This window comes from Falco peregrinus, chromosome 1 (assembly GCF_023634155.1).
Source record: "Falco peregrinus isolate bFalPer1 chromosome 1, bFalPer1.pri, whole genome shotgun sequence".
NCBI classification, from domain to species: domain Eukaryota; kingdom Metazoa; phylum Chordata; class Aves; order Falconiformes; family Falconidae; genus Falco; species Falco peregrinus.
This window is the reverse complement of record NC_073721.1, coordinates 124,255,819-124,270,144: the sequence shown is the minus strand read 5'-3', so window position 1 is coordinate 124,270,144 and position 14,326 is coordinate 124,255,819. Positions and strand designations below refer to the sequence as shown.

The 14,326-nt window shown below is 46.1% G+C and overlaps 1 protein-coding gene across 1 annotated transcript; it reads left to right on the top strand.

The window, feature by feature from the left end:
- The first annotated feature begins 1,338 nt into the window (after nucleotides 1-1,338).
- SPG21 (SPG21 abhydrolase domain containing, maspardin) lies at nucleotides 1,339-14,310 on the top strand. Its single transcript, XM_055815222.1, has 9 exons — nucleotides 1,339-1,470; nucleotides 5,587-5,680; nucleotides 9,735-9,896; nucleotides 10,754-10,834; nucleotides 11,433-11,578; nucleotides 11,999-12,107; nucleotides 12,564-12,671; nucleotides 13,177-13,317; nucleotides 13,661-14,310. Exons 2-9 carry the CDS (start codon nucleotides 5,618-5,620, stop codon nucleotides 13,781-13,783), a joined length of 933 nt encoding a protein of 310 aa, XP_055671197.1. The 5' UTR covers nucleotides 1,339-1,470; nucleotides 5,587-5,617; the 3' UTR covers nucleotides 13,784-14,310.
- Nucleotides 14,311-14,326: the final 16 nt, after the last annotated feature.

Here is a 14,326-nt window from a genome sequence, read left to right as displayed (position 1 = left end):
CACATACCTCTGACAATTAGCTATAGGTCCCTTTCTTTCAACTCACCTTCAGCTCCTACTAGTCACACACCAATTAAATGAAGCTAATTGATCCCAACTGGTTTTTAGAGGAACTCAGTGAGAGGAATATATCACCTGTCGCTTTCCTTAATTAATCTGAGCTGCCCTACAGCAAATACCATTAGACCATGCCAGCAGCAGTTAACACACACCATGCTGCTCAGCTGCAAGCAGCGAGAATATCCAACATCAGTTTTAGTTTTTGCAAAACTATGGATGGAGTTTAACCCTTGTAAAATACAGGTTTAACACCACCACCTACAGCCAGACAGATGCCAGTCTGATTTTTAACCGGCATTAAATCCACCTCCGTGTTTCCTTTCAGGAGCTTTTTGAGGGAGTTAAGCAGGAAGAGCAGGTTGGGCTCAGGGACACACCGACACACGTCAACAGAAGCTGTTTGCCCTGCGATCGCACCTTATGAAAGCACAGAAGGAACAGCAGCAGTGTCTCCAGCAAGTACCGGTTGCATGCTGCTGCGCATCCACAGAATGTCTGCATCACTCATGGCAACAGGCAGCGCTCTCAGCTTCCTTGTAAACCTGGTGTACTGAAAATACACCAGTAAAATACTACTTATGAAATAACTATTTGAACAAACAATTTTCTCAGCTCAGAGCTTTACCTGCAAATGTTTTCTTCATGTATGAAAGGCAGGTAGTGCCATTACACCTTCTAACTCACCTCACCTAACTCAGCTTTTAGCACAGCCTTGAAATGGGCTTTTTAAAAATAAACTTTGCTTGAACAGATGCAGCCAATGAAAAGACCCTGATATTGTATTAGACAAGCAAGTGCTGCACAACAGCCAAGTCAAGGGAGCTGGATAAAGCCTAGAATATTAAAAGTAAGACCCCGATCTGAACACAGCTGTTTCACTCACCGGTGCTTTCACTGAAATCACTCAGGATTTCTCAACATACATCAAAAAAATTATGCTCTCTCCTACTGGATGGCAGTGGCAGGTAACAGTGACACCTGCACCAAGTAGAGCGGCAGCAGAGAGCGAAACTAAGCACCACCGGGGAGCTGCTGTGCCTTTTTTTCTAGGTTAAAACCCAATTCTGTGAGGAACCAGCCGAGCAGCAGATCAACAACAACCATCACCTCAGACGCTGCCGCCCCAGACTTGTTAATGGCGGCCGCGGGCCCGCGCCGACCAATCAGCGCCCCGCTGCGGGGGCACGTGATCTCCGCCTCGGTAGCGATGGCGCCGGACACGCACACTTCCGCCTCGGTAGCAATGGCGGCCGCGCGCCTTGCGCCCCGCCCGCGCTCCTCCCCTCCGTCACGTGGCCGGCGCGGGCACAGCACCCGGAAGCAGCGGGCGGCGGCGGGCGCCCCCGCTTGGGTGCAGCGGGGCAGGAGGAGGCGAGTGGCGGCCCTGCGTCCCCGGGCCCTGCCGAGCCGGTGAGGGCTGAGCAGCGAGCGGGGAAGGCGGGGGGGTGGAGGGGTGTCACCGCTGTGGAGACAGGCCTGCCCCCTCTTCTCAGAGCCCCCGACCGGGGAGGGGGCTCGGGGGACCTGAAGGACCGGATGGGCCCAGAGGAGACCGGGGGGGTCTCTCAGGCTCCGGGACAGCATTGCCCCTGGGCGAGGCTGTGCCTGAGTTGTCGGGGAGGGTGTGAGGAGCCGTCGGGCCGGGGGAGGGGGTTTTCACGGCCCCTAAGGGGCCCTGGCCTGGAGGAGGTCTTGGGGCTCGGCCCCGCAGGGAGCCCAAAGCCCAGCCCTGGGCGTTCGTCTTCCCGGGGGAGGCTTCGGGGAAGAGGCTGCCTCAGCCTGTGCTGTGGGGCAGAAAACCAGGGCCGGGGGTGCAGGGTGGGCTTTGGCCTCCTCCTCCCTGCGAGGTTGGGGGTGGCACTGTGGCTGAGGAGGAGGGATGGAGCAGGGGCTAGGGTCGGCGGGCGGCTGCGTCAGGGACGGTGGGAACAGCACTGGGGGAGAGGAGAGGGTGCTGCTGCCAGCATCCCAGTTATCCATAACTTCTCCATTGCCTGTGTTTGGTGGTCACGAAGCACATGTAGCCTTACGTCTCCGCTGCATCTCCTGGGGTTTGCCCGCAGCCCCCGTCAGCTCTCGGTGTGGGTGTTGCTGATTCAGGTCCCTTGGCCCGTGGGAGTGGGCGCTGTGTGGGCAGCGCAGGGGGGGTGGCTGCGCAGGGCCCCGGCTCAGGCAGACACAGCAGCGGGGAGAGGAGTCACCGCTTGTCTGATCCACTCCGGGGATTCCCCTCTAGCAGCAGGATCAAAGTCTTTCTAAATCCATAGCGAGTGGAATATGTCATTAGTGTAGTGGGGATAACTCATAGGGAGAATATTATCAAGTGCTCTGAACACATCCGTAGGTGATTTGACCTAGGGGAATTGTTTTTAAGGGGTTAGGGTTCTTTGTGTTCTTTGGCTTTATGAAAAATTAAACTCGGGTCTTCAGAGGCTGGATCAGGAACAGTGTCATTTCTTTGTTTGTGATTTGAGTTACCTTTGGTGGCTGGTTTCCTATTTTGAGTTAATAGTTCAGCTTTTCTGTGTCCAGAAGAGCACATAGTTGTTGATGACATTAATATTTGTGTGTGCAAATTCAATGCCGCATTTCTGTACCAGGGGAAACAAATTTTAGTAGTAGGACGCTGACTTCAGCAAAAACTTCTATAATCAAAGAAAGGCTGTTTACTCTTGCTTTAAAAGAGAGGCAGTTCTTAGGAGTGGTGGTCACAGATGGACCTTTGCAGGAAAGGAGCTGGAGGAAATCAGCCTAGGGTCTTGGTGGCCAACGGTTTGCTTCCACAAGTGGTAGCAGGTGAACTGAGAACCTCAAAATCTAGGTTTCAGATGGACTCTTAACGCACTCTGGTGCGAGCTGAGGTATGCTGACAGGACAAAGTTCATCTGCATGATACCCTTTCCTTACTTATTCTAACAATAGACGGCTTTGTGCTCCCAAGTGATGTGCCAGCCCACAAAAATTGAGTGCACCCTCAGCAAGTTTGCCAGCAATGCCAAGCTTGAAAGGTGGGCCTCTGCAAACCTCATACCTGGGTCAGGGCAATCCCAAGCACAAGTGCAGGTTGGGCAGAAAATGGATTGAGAGCAGCCCTGAGGAGAAAAACTGGGGGGTGTTGGTTGATGAGAAGCTAAACATGACCTGGCAATATGTGCTTGCAGCCCAGAAAGCCAACCATATCCTAGGCTGCATCAAAAGCAGTGTGGCCAGCCAGTCAAAGGGGGTGCTTCTCCCCTTGTTCTCTGCTCTCCTGAGACCCCACCTGCAGCCCTGTGTCCAGCTCTTGGAGCCCCCAACATAAGGACATGGACCTGTTGGAGCGAGTCCAGAGGAGGCCACGGAGATGATCAGAGGGCTGGAGCCCCTCTCCTGTGCAGACAGGCTGAGAGAGTTGGGAGTGTCCAGCCTGGAGAAGAGAAGGCTCTGGGGAGATCTTCCAGCACCTTCCAGCACTTAACGGGGCCAACAGGAAAGCTGGAGAGGGACGTTTTACGAGGGCTTGTAGCGATAGGACAAGGGAGAATCACTTTAAACTGGAAGAGAGTAGACTTAGGTTAGGTATTAGGAAGAAATTCTTCATTGTGAGGCACAGGCTGCCCAGAGCAGCTGTGGCTGCCCTATCCCTGGCAGTGTCCAAGGCCGGGTTGGATGAGGCTGGGAGCAACCTGGGCTGGTGGAAGGTGTCCCTGCCCATGGCAGGGGGTGGAACTGGGTGGTCTTTAAGGTCCCTTCCAACCCAAACCATTCTGTGATTCTATGAAAAGTAGCTGAATGAATTAGACTGAGGTGGCAGAAAAAAGAAAGGTAATAACGGTAGGAAGAAATTGCTGACCCTTTATGGCAGCCAGAATTATTAGCAAAAAATCTTCTCCTGTGTCTCTGTGTTTGTGCAGTGCCTGGCATAGCGAGGCCCTGACCATGACTTGAGTTTCTTGGCCCTACTATAATATCGTACTCCAAAAGAACATATCATTTTAAGGCATTTGCTGTAATTTATTTATGCCATTAATTTGTCACACCCTCGTTTACTGAATAGCACTTTGAAAACTATTGATGTGTGGTTATGGAAAGGAATTAATAGTCTGCACTGCTGTTTCTTTTCTCTAATACCCAGCTGTCCCTCTTTAGTCTGGTAACGAATCTTTGTACCTGCTCTGCTTTGCAGGTTCTTGGGAGTAGGTATTTTTTACCTGCTGCCAGGCTATGACAAAGAGCAGAATAGTTGATGCAAGCACTGAAACAAAGCAACACAAAATTGAAATAATGGCCACGCAGCTGAATTTCCTACCTCAGACCCTTGTTGGACATGAGAGGTGTATCATGGGCTTTGTGGAAGATGTGTGTTGTCTTGCAGTTTAGAAAGTACTTTCCCTTTTGAAGTTCATTTCTGTACTTGTAAAATGGCAAATGAAGACTGAAAGATAAGGAAATTGTAACTGTTCGTCCAGCTGGAACCCAATAAGCTAGTTAAGCCTGCACACCAGCAGCTTTCTTGCAAGGAGAAATTAATTGGGCTGACTCACAGAACATACCAAGGTCTTATTTTATGAAGAATTAAGAGACAAAACCTATTGATCTGTACTTGGCAACTGTTAAGTAACAAGAGCAAAAGTTGCTTTGTTTTATTATGCTCAGTGCTGTGTGTGAATGCATGCAGATAATCTCTTGAGGCACTTGGCTTTCAGGGTAAAGCTATTGAGTTTGCAAGCTTCAAAACTGTTTGATACCATCTGTTGTATAAATGGAAGCTTTAAAAAAGTTAATTCTAGAAGTTACCTAAGTGTTTATTACTAATTAATGGAGTATTATAAGACACGCAGGACATTCTGACTTCAGAGTGAATTAGTGGTATTCCTGTGTGGACCCAACTCAAAATCAATTTGTTCTGTATTAATCGGTGTGCTTCAAAGATACCTTTGTTGGTAACTCCTGACAAGTCAGCTTCTGTGTGGATAGAATTAGAACTTCAGGACTCTTCTGTAAATTAAGCTTCAGATCAGCTGATGTTCCCCGTGCACAGGGAAGATGTGATCTTGTTTTTTTCTTTCCATCTTCTAGAGATGGAAGAACATGGTCTGAATACTTAGGCAGTTGGTTCATGAAATAATGTGAGTCTATTGTGTGAACTGCTGAGTGAATGGGATAAATATTTATTAGATATAAATTTGGAGTGCTTTATAAATTAAGAACAAATCAAAAACATGCTTTGAGTATTAAAGCCACTTACAGCCTGCAACACAATTGTCTTTTCTTACAACTGTTACACAGGAATACTGTTACAAAAGTGTCATCATTTCATAATGAGGCTGGTACAGTAAGGCAGTCAGGTGACTGCCTCTCAGGAGAATAATTAAATGGTTTGTGATGAAAACTGAGGATAAGTAAACTTGGTGTGAGTCAGAGGTAGAGGTATAACTGATAAGAGCAAACTTGCCCTGGAAATGCTTTATGTAAACACCATAGCTTTTGAATGCTGCCCACGGTAAAGCTACTGTATTGCTTTCTAACTTTGTCTCTCTTTTTCAGGCTGACCTAGACTGAGTTTTTTCTAAACATCATGGGAGAGATTAAAGTCTCTCCTGACTATAACTGGTTCAGAAGCACAGTTCCTCTTAAAAAGGTACGTACAGCTGTGATGGTCTTGTGGGTAGAATGTCTCCCCTTGCTTTGTAGTGGGGAAGGCTGAGCTGTTTGGTTAATGCAGAACAGTTGTGGCTTGTGCGAGTGACCTGGCTTATCTCCTGAACTGTTATCCCACATATCATATGAATGCATGAAAGCACACTCTTAATTTTCACATGCTGAGGTCACTTCTGCGTGTGGTGGGGAGCTGAGGCTCACAGTTGTGAGCCATGGCAGCGGTACCTGGCATCCTGATGCCAGCCACGCCTGAGGAGGAGACTTGGAGGAGGTGGCATGTGCTGGGGACCTCGTGCATGGCCTCTCATGGAGCTGCCTGTGCGCGCTGCACCACACCAAGGCGGGCAGCTGACCCAGCTGCCAGGCAGCCGTGCTGCCGGAGCCACCTCTGCCGTTCCTACCATCGTCCTCAGGTTGAAGCGGAGTATCTGAAGGCAGCTGCTCGGCAGTCAGGCTGCGCACAGGCTTCCTGCAAGTGGACAGATGTCTTAACGATGGTGGGGAAAAATAAATGCTTTCTTCCACTGAGTGTCCTTTGGAAGTCCTCTGCTTAATCACATTGTCCAACCACTTTCTCCTCAGACTTGGATTTCTCCACTTCCTTTTGCTGAACCACAGGAGAGTGTTTGAGGTATGCAGTGCCCCGATGTCTGCTCCCTATATGTTGAGCGACAGAGGGCATGAAATTACTTCAACCTGTTGTAACACTTCACTTGACATTTAACATGAGGGTTTTTTTAAAAAAGTGCTTTGAATTACTGTGTTCCCAAAAAACTAAGTCTGGTGAATTCTAAAATCAGTAATTTTACTTAAGAAAACTGTGCAATGAAATTCTAGACCAGTTAAGAGCCCTCCCTTAGTACATCACTCCTGACCTGCACCAGCTCTCATGCATAGCTCTTGCAGATAAAGCCTGCTGGGGCTATGGTTGCGGACTAACCTGCAGCAGCAGCCCAGGCGCCCGTCAGCCTGAAGGACGGTCTTGCCTTTACACCCCAGCCCGCTGCTCCTGCAAGCGTGGTGGCTGCTCATGTGACCGCGCAAGCTGAGCAGGGTCAGTGACCTGCCTAGCTTGAAGGTGTTTTATAGTTTGGTTTTGGGTTAAACTGACTTCCAGTTGGTTCAGCTCCCTAACCTGGATGGCTGTGTGGGCTGCAGGAACACGGGGATGGTGCTGGCAGCAAAGGCAAGAGCAGCATTACCTCCTTCAATAGCAAGTTGCTTGCAGTTGGGCCACTTGAAAGGGACTGTGTCCCCAAACCTAAGGAACGATGTTTATATGTGCCCAGCACTATTTCCACTGAGTGGTGTGTAACTTTCTCGAAGAAACTACCTTTATGGAAGAACTGTAGGATTTTCCATTCAGGGTTTCTCGTTCATTTTTGCCAGTTTGCATCTTCTGTAAGTAAGAAAGATCCATTGCTGTTGGCTATGTCTAGGCTCTGGCTGTCCAGCTGCTCTTTGTTTCTGGCCAGTACCAGATCTGCTGGATCTGTTTGTGCCATGCTTTTGCCTTCAGGCAGTGCCTCACTGGGTCAGCAAAGCCGGGGGACAGTATTTCAGAGGAATGACGCATAGGTGCTTTTAGGCGCTGCTTTGTGGGATGCGGTACAGTAGATGAAAGGGGCTGGAGGCTGTAACCACAGGACACGTTGCTGCTGCCTGGGGACTGTGTGACGCTGCAGCTCGCTGCCAAGGGGCAGTGCCTTCAGCTGCTGCTGACTACTCAGTATTTCATAAATGGGGACGTGTAAACTGAAGCTGCTGTTGACCTGGTGACCTTCAGACTAGGGAATACCTTACCCTTTTGAGTGGTTCAGTCTACTCAAAAGTAAAATGATGCCACAGTGATGAATGTGGGGTATGAAGAAGGTAGAAAGAAACAAAGTAGCCCTGGTTTCTGGAGAGAGAAGAAAAAAAAAAAGTCCAATTTGAAGATGTAATCTCTGAAGCTGTAGTTAGGAAAACAATTGCTTGCATTATTGCCCAGAAGTATAGGCAAAGCATGTGCAGTGCTGAGGAAGGAATGACCAACCATCATTACTGCTGGTAAGCACACATCACTGCTGTCAGATCTACTTAAGGAAGTCTTTTGTTTGAAAATGGGCTGAGATGTTCCTCCTGACAGGAGCAGGAAACTCACAGCTCCATTACCCTTCCGGCTCTTCTCAGATACAGGAAGTACAGCACAGAAAATAACATTTTTAATGTGAGTCTTTAGCCTTGCCTGTGAGCCTGCATTGCATACACTGCTTGCTGTCTTAGATAACCCCTTCCTAAAAGTCTTCAGCAAGGGACACTCTGGCTCTGCTAGGACAGGGGAAAGTTCTGCCCGTTTTTTAGTGCAGTGCAGATTTTACCCTTTATGTAAACTGTAGGTGATAATGATCGATTGACCAGAACAAGAAAAAGGCTGGTGACCTACCAAACCAGCAGTTAGCCACACTGCTATCTGCCTACGTGGTGCTTAGCCTTGTTCGGGAGCTGGAGTTAAACTATCCAGTATGTGGCTGGGAGTCAAATAGAACAATTGTTTAAACCCATTGATTCATTGTCTGGGCTTGAGGAACATTATCTCTGAGCCTCAGCTCTCTTGACGTGAACTAACTTTGGTTTTGTGACTTCAAGGAGCATGGTTCACCTTTGGAAATACTCCTAAAGAGAAACTTTGTAGTAGCCACCAACCACCACCCTGAACGGATCCTGGATCCGACATTACTGGTGGAATAACAGCTGAGAGCGGCGAGGCCTGGAGCTCTGGAGTTGTGTGACAAGGGTTTTGGGGGGAGATGGGAGGCTTTTGTACAAGGTTTATTTTTAAATGGTTTCAGTGGTCTGGAAGCTCTGGTATGCAGTTTTATTTTTTTTTTATAGATACTTTACAAAACAGCAGTATCATGTGATCGCTCACATGCCCCCAGAGCCTGAAATACTGGCTTTATTACAAGCAGATTTGTTAGTCAAGCAAATCTGATTTGTGGTACGCTATTCTTCTCCGATTCCCTGAGAAGCTTAACTGCTGTGATGAAGCAAATTGTGCTTGTATATTGCTGTTCAAAAAGCTACACAATTTTGATACAGAGGAGATGAATTCCTGCTGTGTGACGCAGGCTTTCCCCAGAGGTTTGTGCTTGTTGATCTGGTACAAGCTGCACGCTTTTGCTGGGTTGTGGAGCACTGAAAGAGCACCTTAAATATATAAAACAGTTTGCTGGTAGAAAAGGCTCTGTAAAAGCAAGTCAGGCTCCAGCACTGCAGAAAGGATGACCGTTGCCTAATTCCTATACTTTTACATATACTCACTGTGGTAGGACTTCTAACTTCTGCCCAAGATGGGCAGTGTATGAGGAACTGCTCACCAAGGATGGCAGCTTGCATGTGGATAATGTGCTTCAGCCAGCCACATGTCCTAGGCACTACAAATGCTCCCGAGATGCTGCCAGCTGATGGAAGCGTTTTGGTTTTTTTTCCAGGTCAGCTTTGCAGTGCTGCTTGGGGAGTTGTGTGCATCTCTGTTTCTGGCAGCTGGCTTTAACTGTTTCAGATCAATAATTTGTGGTGTTAGCTGCTTAATTCACTAGGCTTGCATGTATCCAGACCTGTAACATCTTTTGTCCAGTGAATGTAAATATCCATGGTTGTTTAAAAAACTGCTCCCAGGGGCAGCCCTGTGTCTTCCAGCCTACAGCTGCTGCTGTCCATACCTTGAACTGACCTCCTGGGTCTCTCCTGGGCCATGGCACCGTGTTTGTTATCCAGCTTATGTCAGGACACACAAAGCATTTGGTCTGACAGTGCGTGGCTGTGGTTCTGCTCCAGCTGTATCCACACAAACACTGTAACTCCAGTTAATAGACAGCCTGAGAGAGGAAAGCTATTGTGAAGAAGAGTAAAAGATGGTCTTGTTCAAAGGGGTCTTGAGTATTATGGTGTTTGCTAGATGATAAAGTGTTGTGTAGAAGCAATCCTGGAAGGTGGCTGAAGAATCTAATTTGTCTTGTGTGTTTCTTCTCCCCCGATGCCTGTCATTTCAGATAATAGTAGACGATGATGATAGTAAAGTCTGGTCACTGTATGATGCAGGACCTAGGAGTATTCGGTGCCCGCTCATATTTCTCCCTCCTGTAAGTGGAACTGCAGATGTGTTTTTCCAGCAAATTTTGGCGCTGACTGGATGGGGCTACAGAGTTATTGCTGTGAGTATTCTCTGTCTTGTGTCAAAGTTAGTATTACTTGTGCTTGTTGCTGTCATCAGAGGTTGGATAATGAAGATGAACAACTTAGTTTTGACTAAGGGAATCCATCAAAAACTTGGTGCTAGTTGTACTGTGGAATATGTAGCATTGCAGGTCCAGGCTGAAATCTGCGGTATGTTTATGGCAGTATTTACCCAAAGCCTTTGTGTGTGGACATTATTAATTACTCAGTCTGCTTTTTTCCCTTGTGTGCCCTGAGTGCCAGTCATTCTTGCCTCCAGCTGTATCTTTATTAGCCATGAGGCAAATGTGAGTTAGTTCAGGGTTTCCATGTTTTCCTTAGGGTTGGTGGATAACCTGGTTCTTAGCCTGCATCGCTGCAAGTGCTAAGTCACTCTGCAAAATCCTAACAGCGTGCTCTTGTCTGGCTTCTCAGCTCCTGAGCTGAACTGAGATTATTGAGCTGTACAGTATTTCTGCTAAACAGTACGGCTTTAGGAATGCTGCTGTATCTCTTGCGGCAGTTAACGATCTCTGTACCTGCCAACTCTACGTGCTACAAAATTGCTGAAAAATCCTCCCAGCCTCTCCTGCCACTGATTAGAGTGAAGCAATGCTGTACTTTCCCCTGCAAGTTTGCTTTCCAGTACTTTGAGTTGTGTATTTTTGTGCAAGCGAGGGGGAGGTGTTTGCACCCTGGGGAGTTAGGGACCTTGCTGAAGAGCTTGAGCCTCATGACACAGGAGAGGCAGGTTGCTACCTTGAAACCTTTCATGTGAGAATTGGTATAGCTTTCAAGCAGACAGCTGATGGGTACTGCTCCGAGGCTGGCTTTTTCTAACCTTGTGTTATTTTAGTTGCAGTATCCAGTGTACTGGGATCACCTTGAGTTCTGTGATGGATTCAGAAAACTGTTAGACCACCTTCAGCTGGATAAAGTGAGTGCTCAGAGATGGGGAAATGGATGTATAGTTGCAATAAAAACCTGGTGTTTGAAGAGTCATTTAAAAGAAAGGGTATAAAATATGACACAAACATAGCCTATAAATAAAGGAGGCTGTGTTGCAATTTTACATTTGAAACTAGTTTATTTTTGAAGGTGAATACCCTTGAAAATTGTCATACTTGGCCTAAATTCAACTGCTATTCTAGGCCTATTAAATTGCATTGGTTAACTTCAGTTTTTCATGAGATCTCATGGAAGTTATCCTTCCTAATTCGTGTAGTACAGAATACCACAATAAAGTATCTTGGATTGGAAAGCTGTTGAAGACAAAGTGAAATGTTTGATTTTTTTTATTTTCTTAAGCTTGATGAGCACACAGAAACATGAACTGTGATCTGGAAACACTTCCCTTTTTCAGTATTTATCACATTTATATCATGCAAAAAATCAGAAGCTGAACAGAAGAGTGATTCTTTGAAAAAAATGGCTTATGACAACAGTGGAATTTGGATGACTGATTTTTGTAATGAAACATCGTGCTTAGAGTTCACATCTCATAAGTGTAACATGATTCTTTTTCCTTTAATTAGGTTCACCTTTTTGGAGCTTCTCTGGGAGGCTTTCTAGCTCAAAAATTTGCTGAATACACACACAAATCTCCCAGAGTTCAATCTCTGATCCTGTGTAATTCCTTTAGTGACACTTCTATCTTCAATCAGACATGGACAGCAAACAGGTGAGGGAGACTGAGACAAGCCTGCAGATTCATGGCATTAGTTTTTTTGCAGTGAAATGTCACGCTGACCTGGTTTGATGTGCATCTAACCTGTTTCCAGCCTGGGGGAGGGAGGTGCGGGGTGGAATGCTTGTGACTTTTAAAGCCATGCCGCAAGGAGAATGGAAGTTTTTTAGAGTGATGAAAGTGTTATTCACCTTGTTTAAAATACATTTTTGCAATGTAAGGTTAACTGCTTCCCAGAACATTTTGAGTACCTAGCTGCCAGGTTTTCCATCTCAGTGCTCTCAAAGCTTCTTCAGGTTTTCATTTGAAGTTAAAGCACAAAGTCTGTGCAAGGAAAGGGAGTGCTTACAACAGAACATGTTAATGTTGGAGTCCTGGATGCTTGAAGATTGTTACATCTTGTTTCTGTTTCAGCTTTTGGCTGATGCCTGCTTTTATGCTGAAAAAAATTGTCCTTGGGAATTTTGCATCTGGTCCTCTAGATCCTGAAATGGCTGATGGGATTGATTTCATGGTGGACAGGGTAGGTAGCTGTGTACGCTAACGGCTGTGGTGTCAGTCTCTGTGAAAGATTTACTTAGCAGGAGGTTGTAGGTGTTTCTGCTGCTTTCTTCATTTACTTTCCCGGAAGGGAGGAGTGAGGAATAAATTTTTAGCAGGTATTGACTGTCACAGTTCCAGCAGTTTCACTGATGCTGTGACTGTCTACCTTACAGTTCTGTTTATGTAAATCCGGAGTTAAACTGAGGTGGAAGAGAAGAAAGTGCTGGGATGCATCTGTAGGTTCTGGGGGCAGGAGCAACTAATGGAACATGTTTTAAGCATTTGTCTCATGCAGAGTAATGCTAAATTGGAACTGTAATCTTCATCTGAAGTGCAGTCATGTTTTCCTTTAACTTCTCTTTGGCTGTATTGTTAATATTGCATTAACTTCCTGCAGTGAAATATGTTGCTAATCAGTGTTTCTCTCTACTGAAAGCTGGAGAGTCTAGGCCAGAGCGAGCTTGCTTCAAGGCTTACTCTCAACTGCCAGAACTCCTATGTAGAACCTCATAAAATTCGAGACATCCCTGTAACCATTATGGATGTAAGTTAATCTCCATGTAATCCTTTTTTTTTTTTTTTTTTTTAACAGTTTCTCCCCTTGACCTGGATATCCACCTGGATATCCAGATGGGGCCTAGATATTCTGTTAGCAACTTGCTAACTATTTGTGGCATGTAACTTCATATTTAGATAAGCCACCTACTGACTGAGCAACACCGTGACTCTTCTGTGTTAAATTATGAATTAGATATTCTGTGCAATAACAGAGTCATATGTTTATGTATCACAGCGTTAGCATTCTAGCTGTCAGTGCCTAACACAGAATCATGGAACGGTTTGGGTTGGAAGAGACCTTAAAGATCCTTTCATTCCAACCCCCCTGCCCTGGGCAGGGACACCATCCACTACACCAGGTTGCTTGTTTTCTGTTTCTTCAACACTGCTCCAGAGAAGCTGAGAATTGCTTCTAGGAGCAGCACGTATCCAGTCTGATTTAATAAGCAAAATCTGAGATTCAGAGCTAACTCCTGTGACTTGTTATGCAGGTATTTGACCAAAGCGCACTTTCTACTGAAGCAAAAGAAGAAATGTATAAGCTCTATCCTAATGCCAGAAGAGCTCATCTCAAAACCGGAGGCAACTTCCCCTATCTCTGCAGGAGTGCTGAGGTCAACCTATATATTCAAGTGAGTCTCTGCACTCAAACCCAATCGACCAATGCATTCAGCCAGAACAGCTGTAGGAAGCACCTTTTCTGTGCTTACTTTTATTTTTTAGCTTGCCTGAGCTCTGTTTGCTCCGGCTTGCAGATAGCTGACACAGGGAGGGCAAGGCTGGGAGCAGCCACGTTCACGGAGGGCTGGCTTTGGGGGTTTGGCTGTTGCCTGTTTCCTCTGTCCTCTCTCTGAACATCTTGTACTCCAGAGCCATGATTTCATCCTCTCAAAAATTATTCTGAAAGAATGCTTCTCTTTTACCAAAACCTTGTGCTTCTGCACCTGTTTCAGTGTTATTTTCCATGTGCAACAGATCCATTTACTGCAGTTCCACGGTACCCGGTATGCAGCCATCGATCCCTCCATGGTCAGCGCAGAAGAGCTGGAAGTCCAAAAGATCCGTCTTCACACCAGCAATGAGCAAGAAGAGCAGTAGGTTTTGGGTGCCGGTGAAAATGAGGAGTTGGTTTGGTGGTCTTCCTGTGTACAATCAACTGTTCCTACTCTGCCTTTTTCCTTGTGTTAACCGATTATCACTGTGTGATTCCAACAGGATCAATAGTCAGTGAACTACCCACGGACAGTAACCTCTGGAAGTGTGACAGGATAGGTCTGTTTAATTTTTAGTCTTTGAATTCAAGGAGGCTTCCTTTGAAGATTACAGTTTTAAAAACAAAGACATTTTTGCTACCAAAGTCGTCACTGTCATGTTCTTAAGCAGAACAATATTTCTTTTTATATTTTTCACTCAGCTGTATATATTGCCACATGCAGATTGTGTACTTATAAGCTGACATATATTTTTGTTGAATATTTGGTTTAAAAGGTGTTTAAGTGACAACATTGCCGCCACTCACTTGCTTCATATGTTGTGTTGTTAGTTCATTTCTATTTGAAATAAAGCATTTGAATTTTTAACTTTCTTGCTGTTTAAAAATGGTTTTCAATAAAACTTCAATTTCAGCAGGTGTCTCCTGTT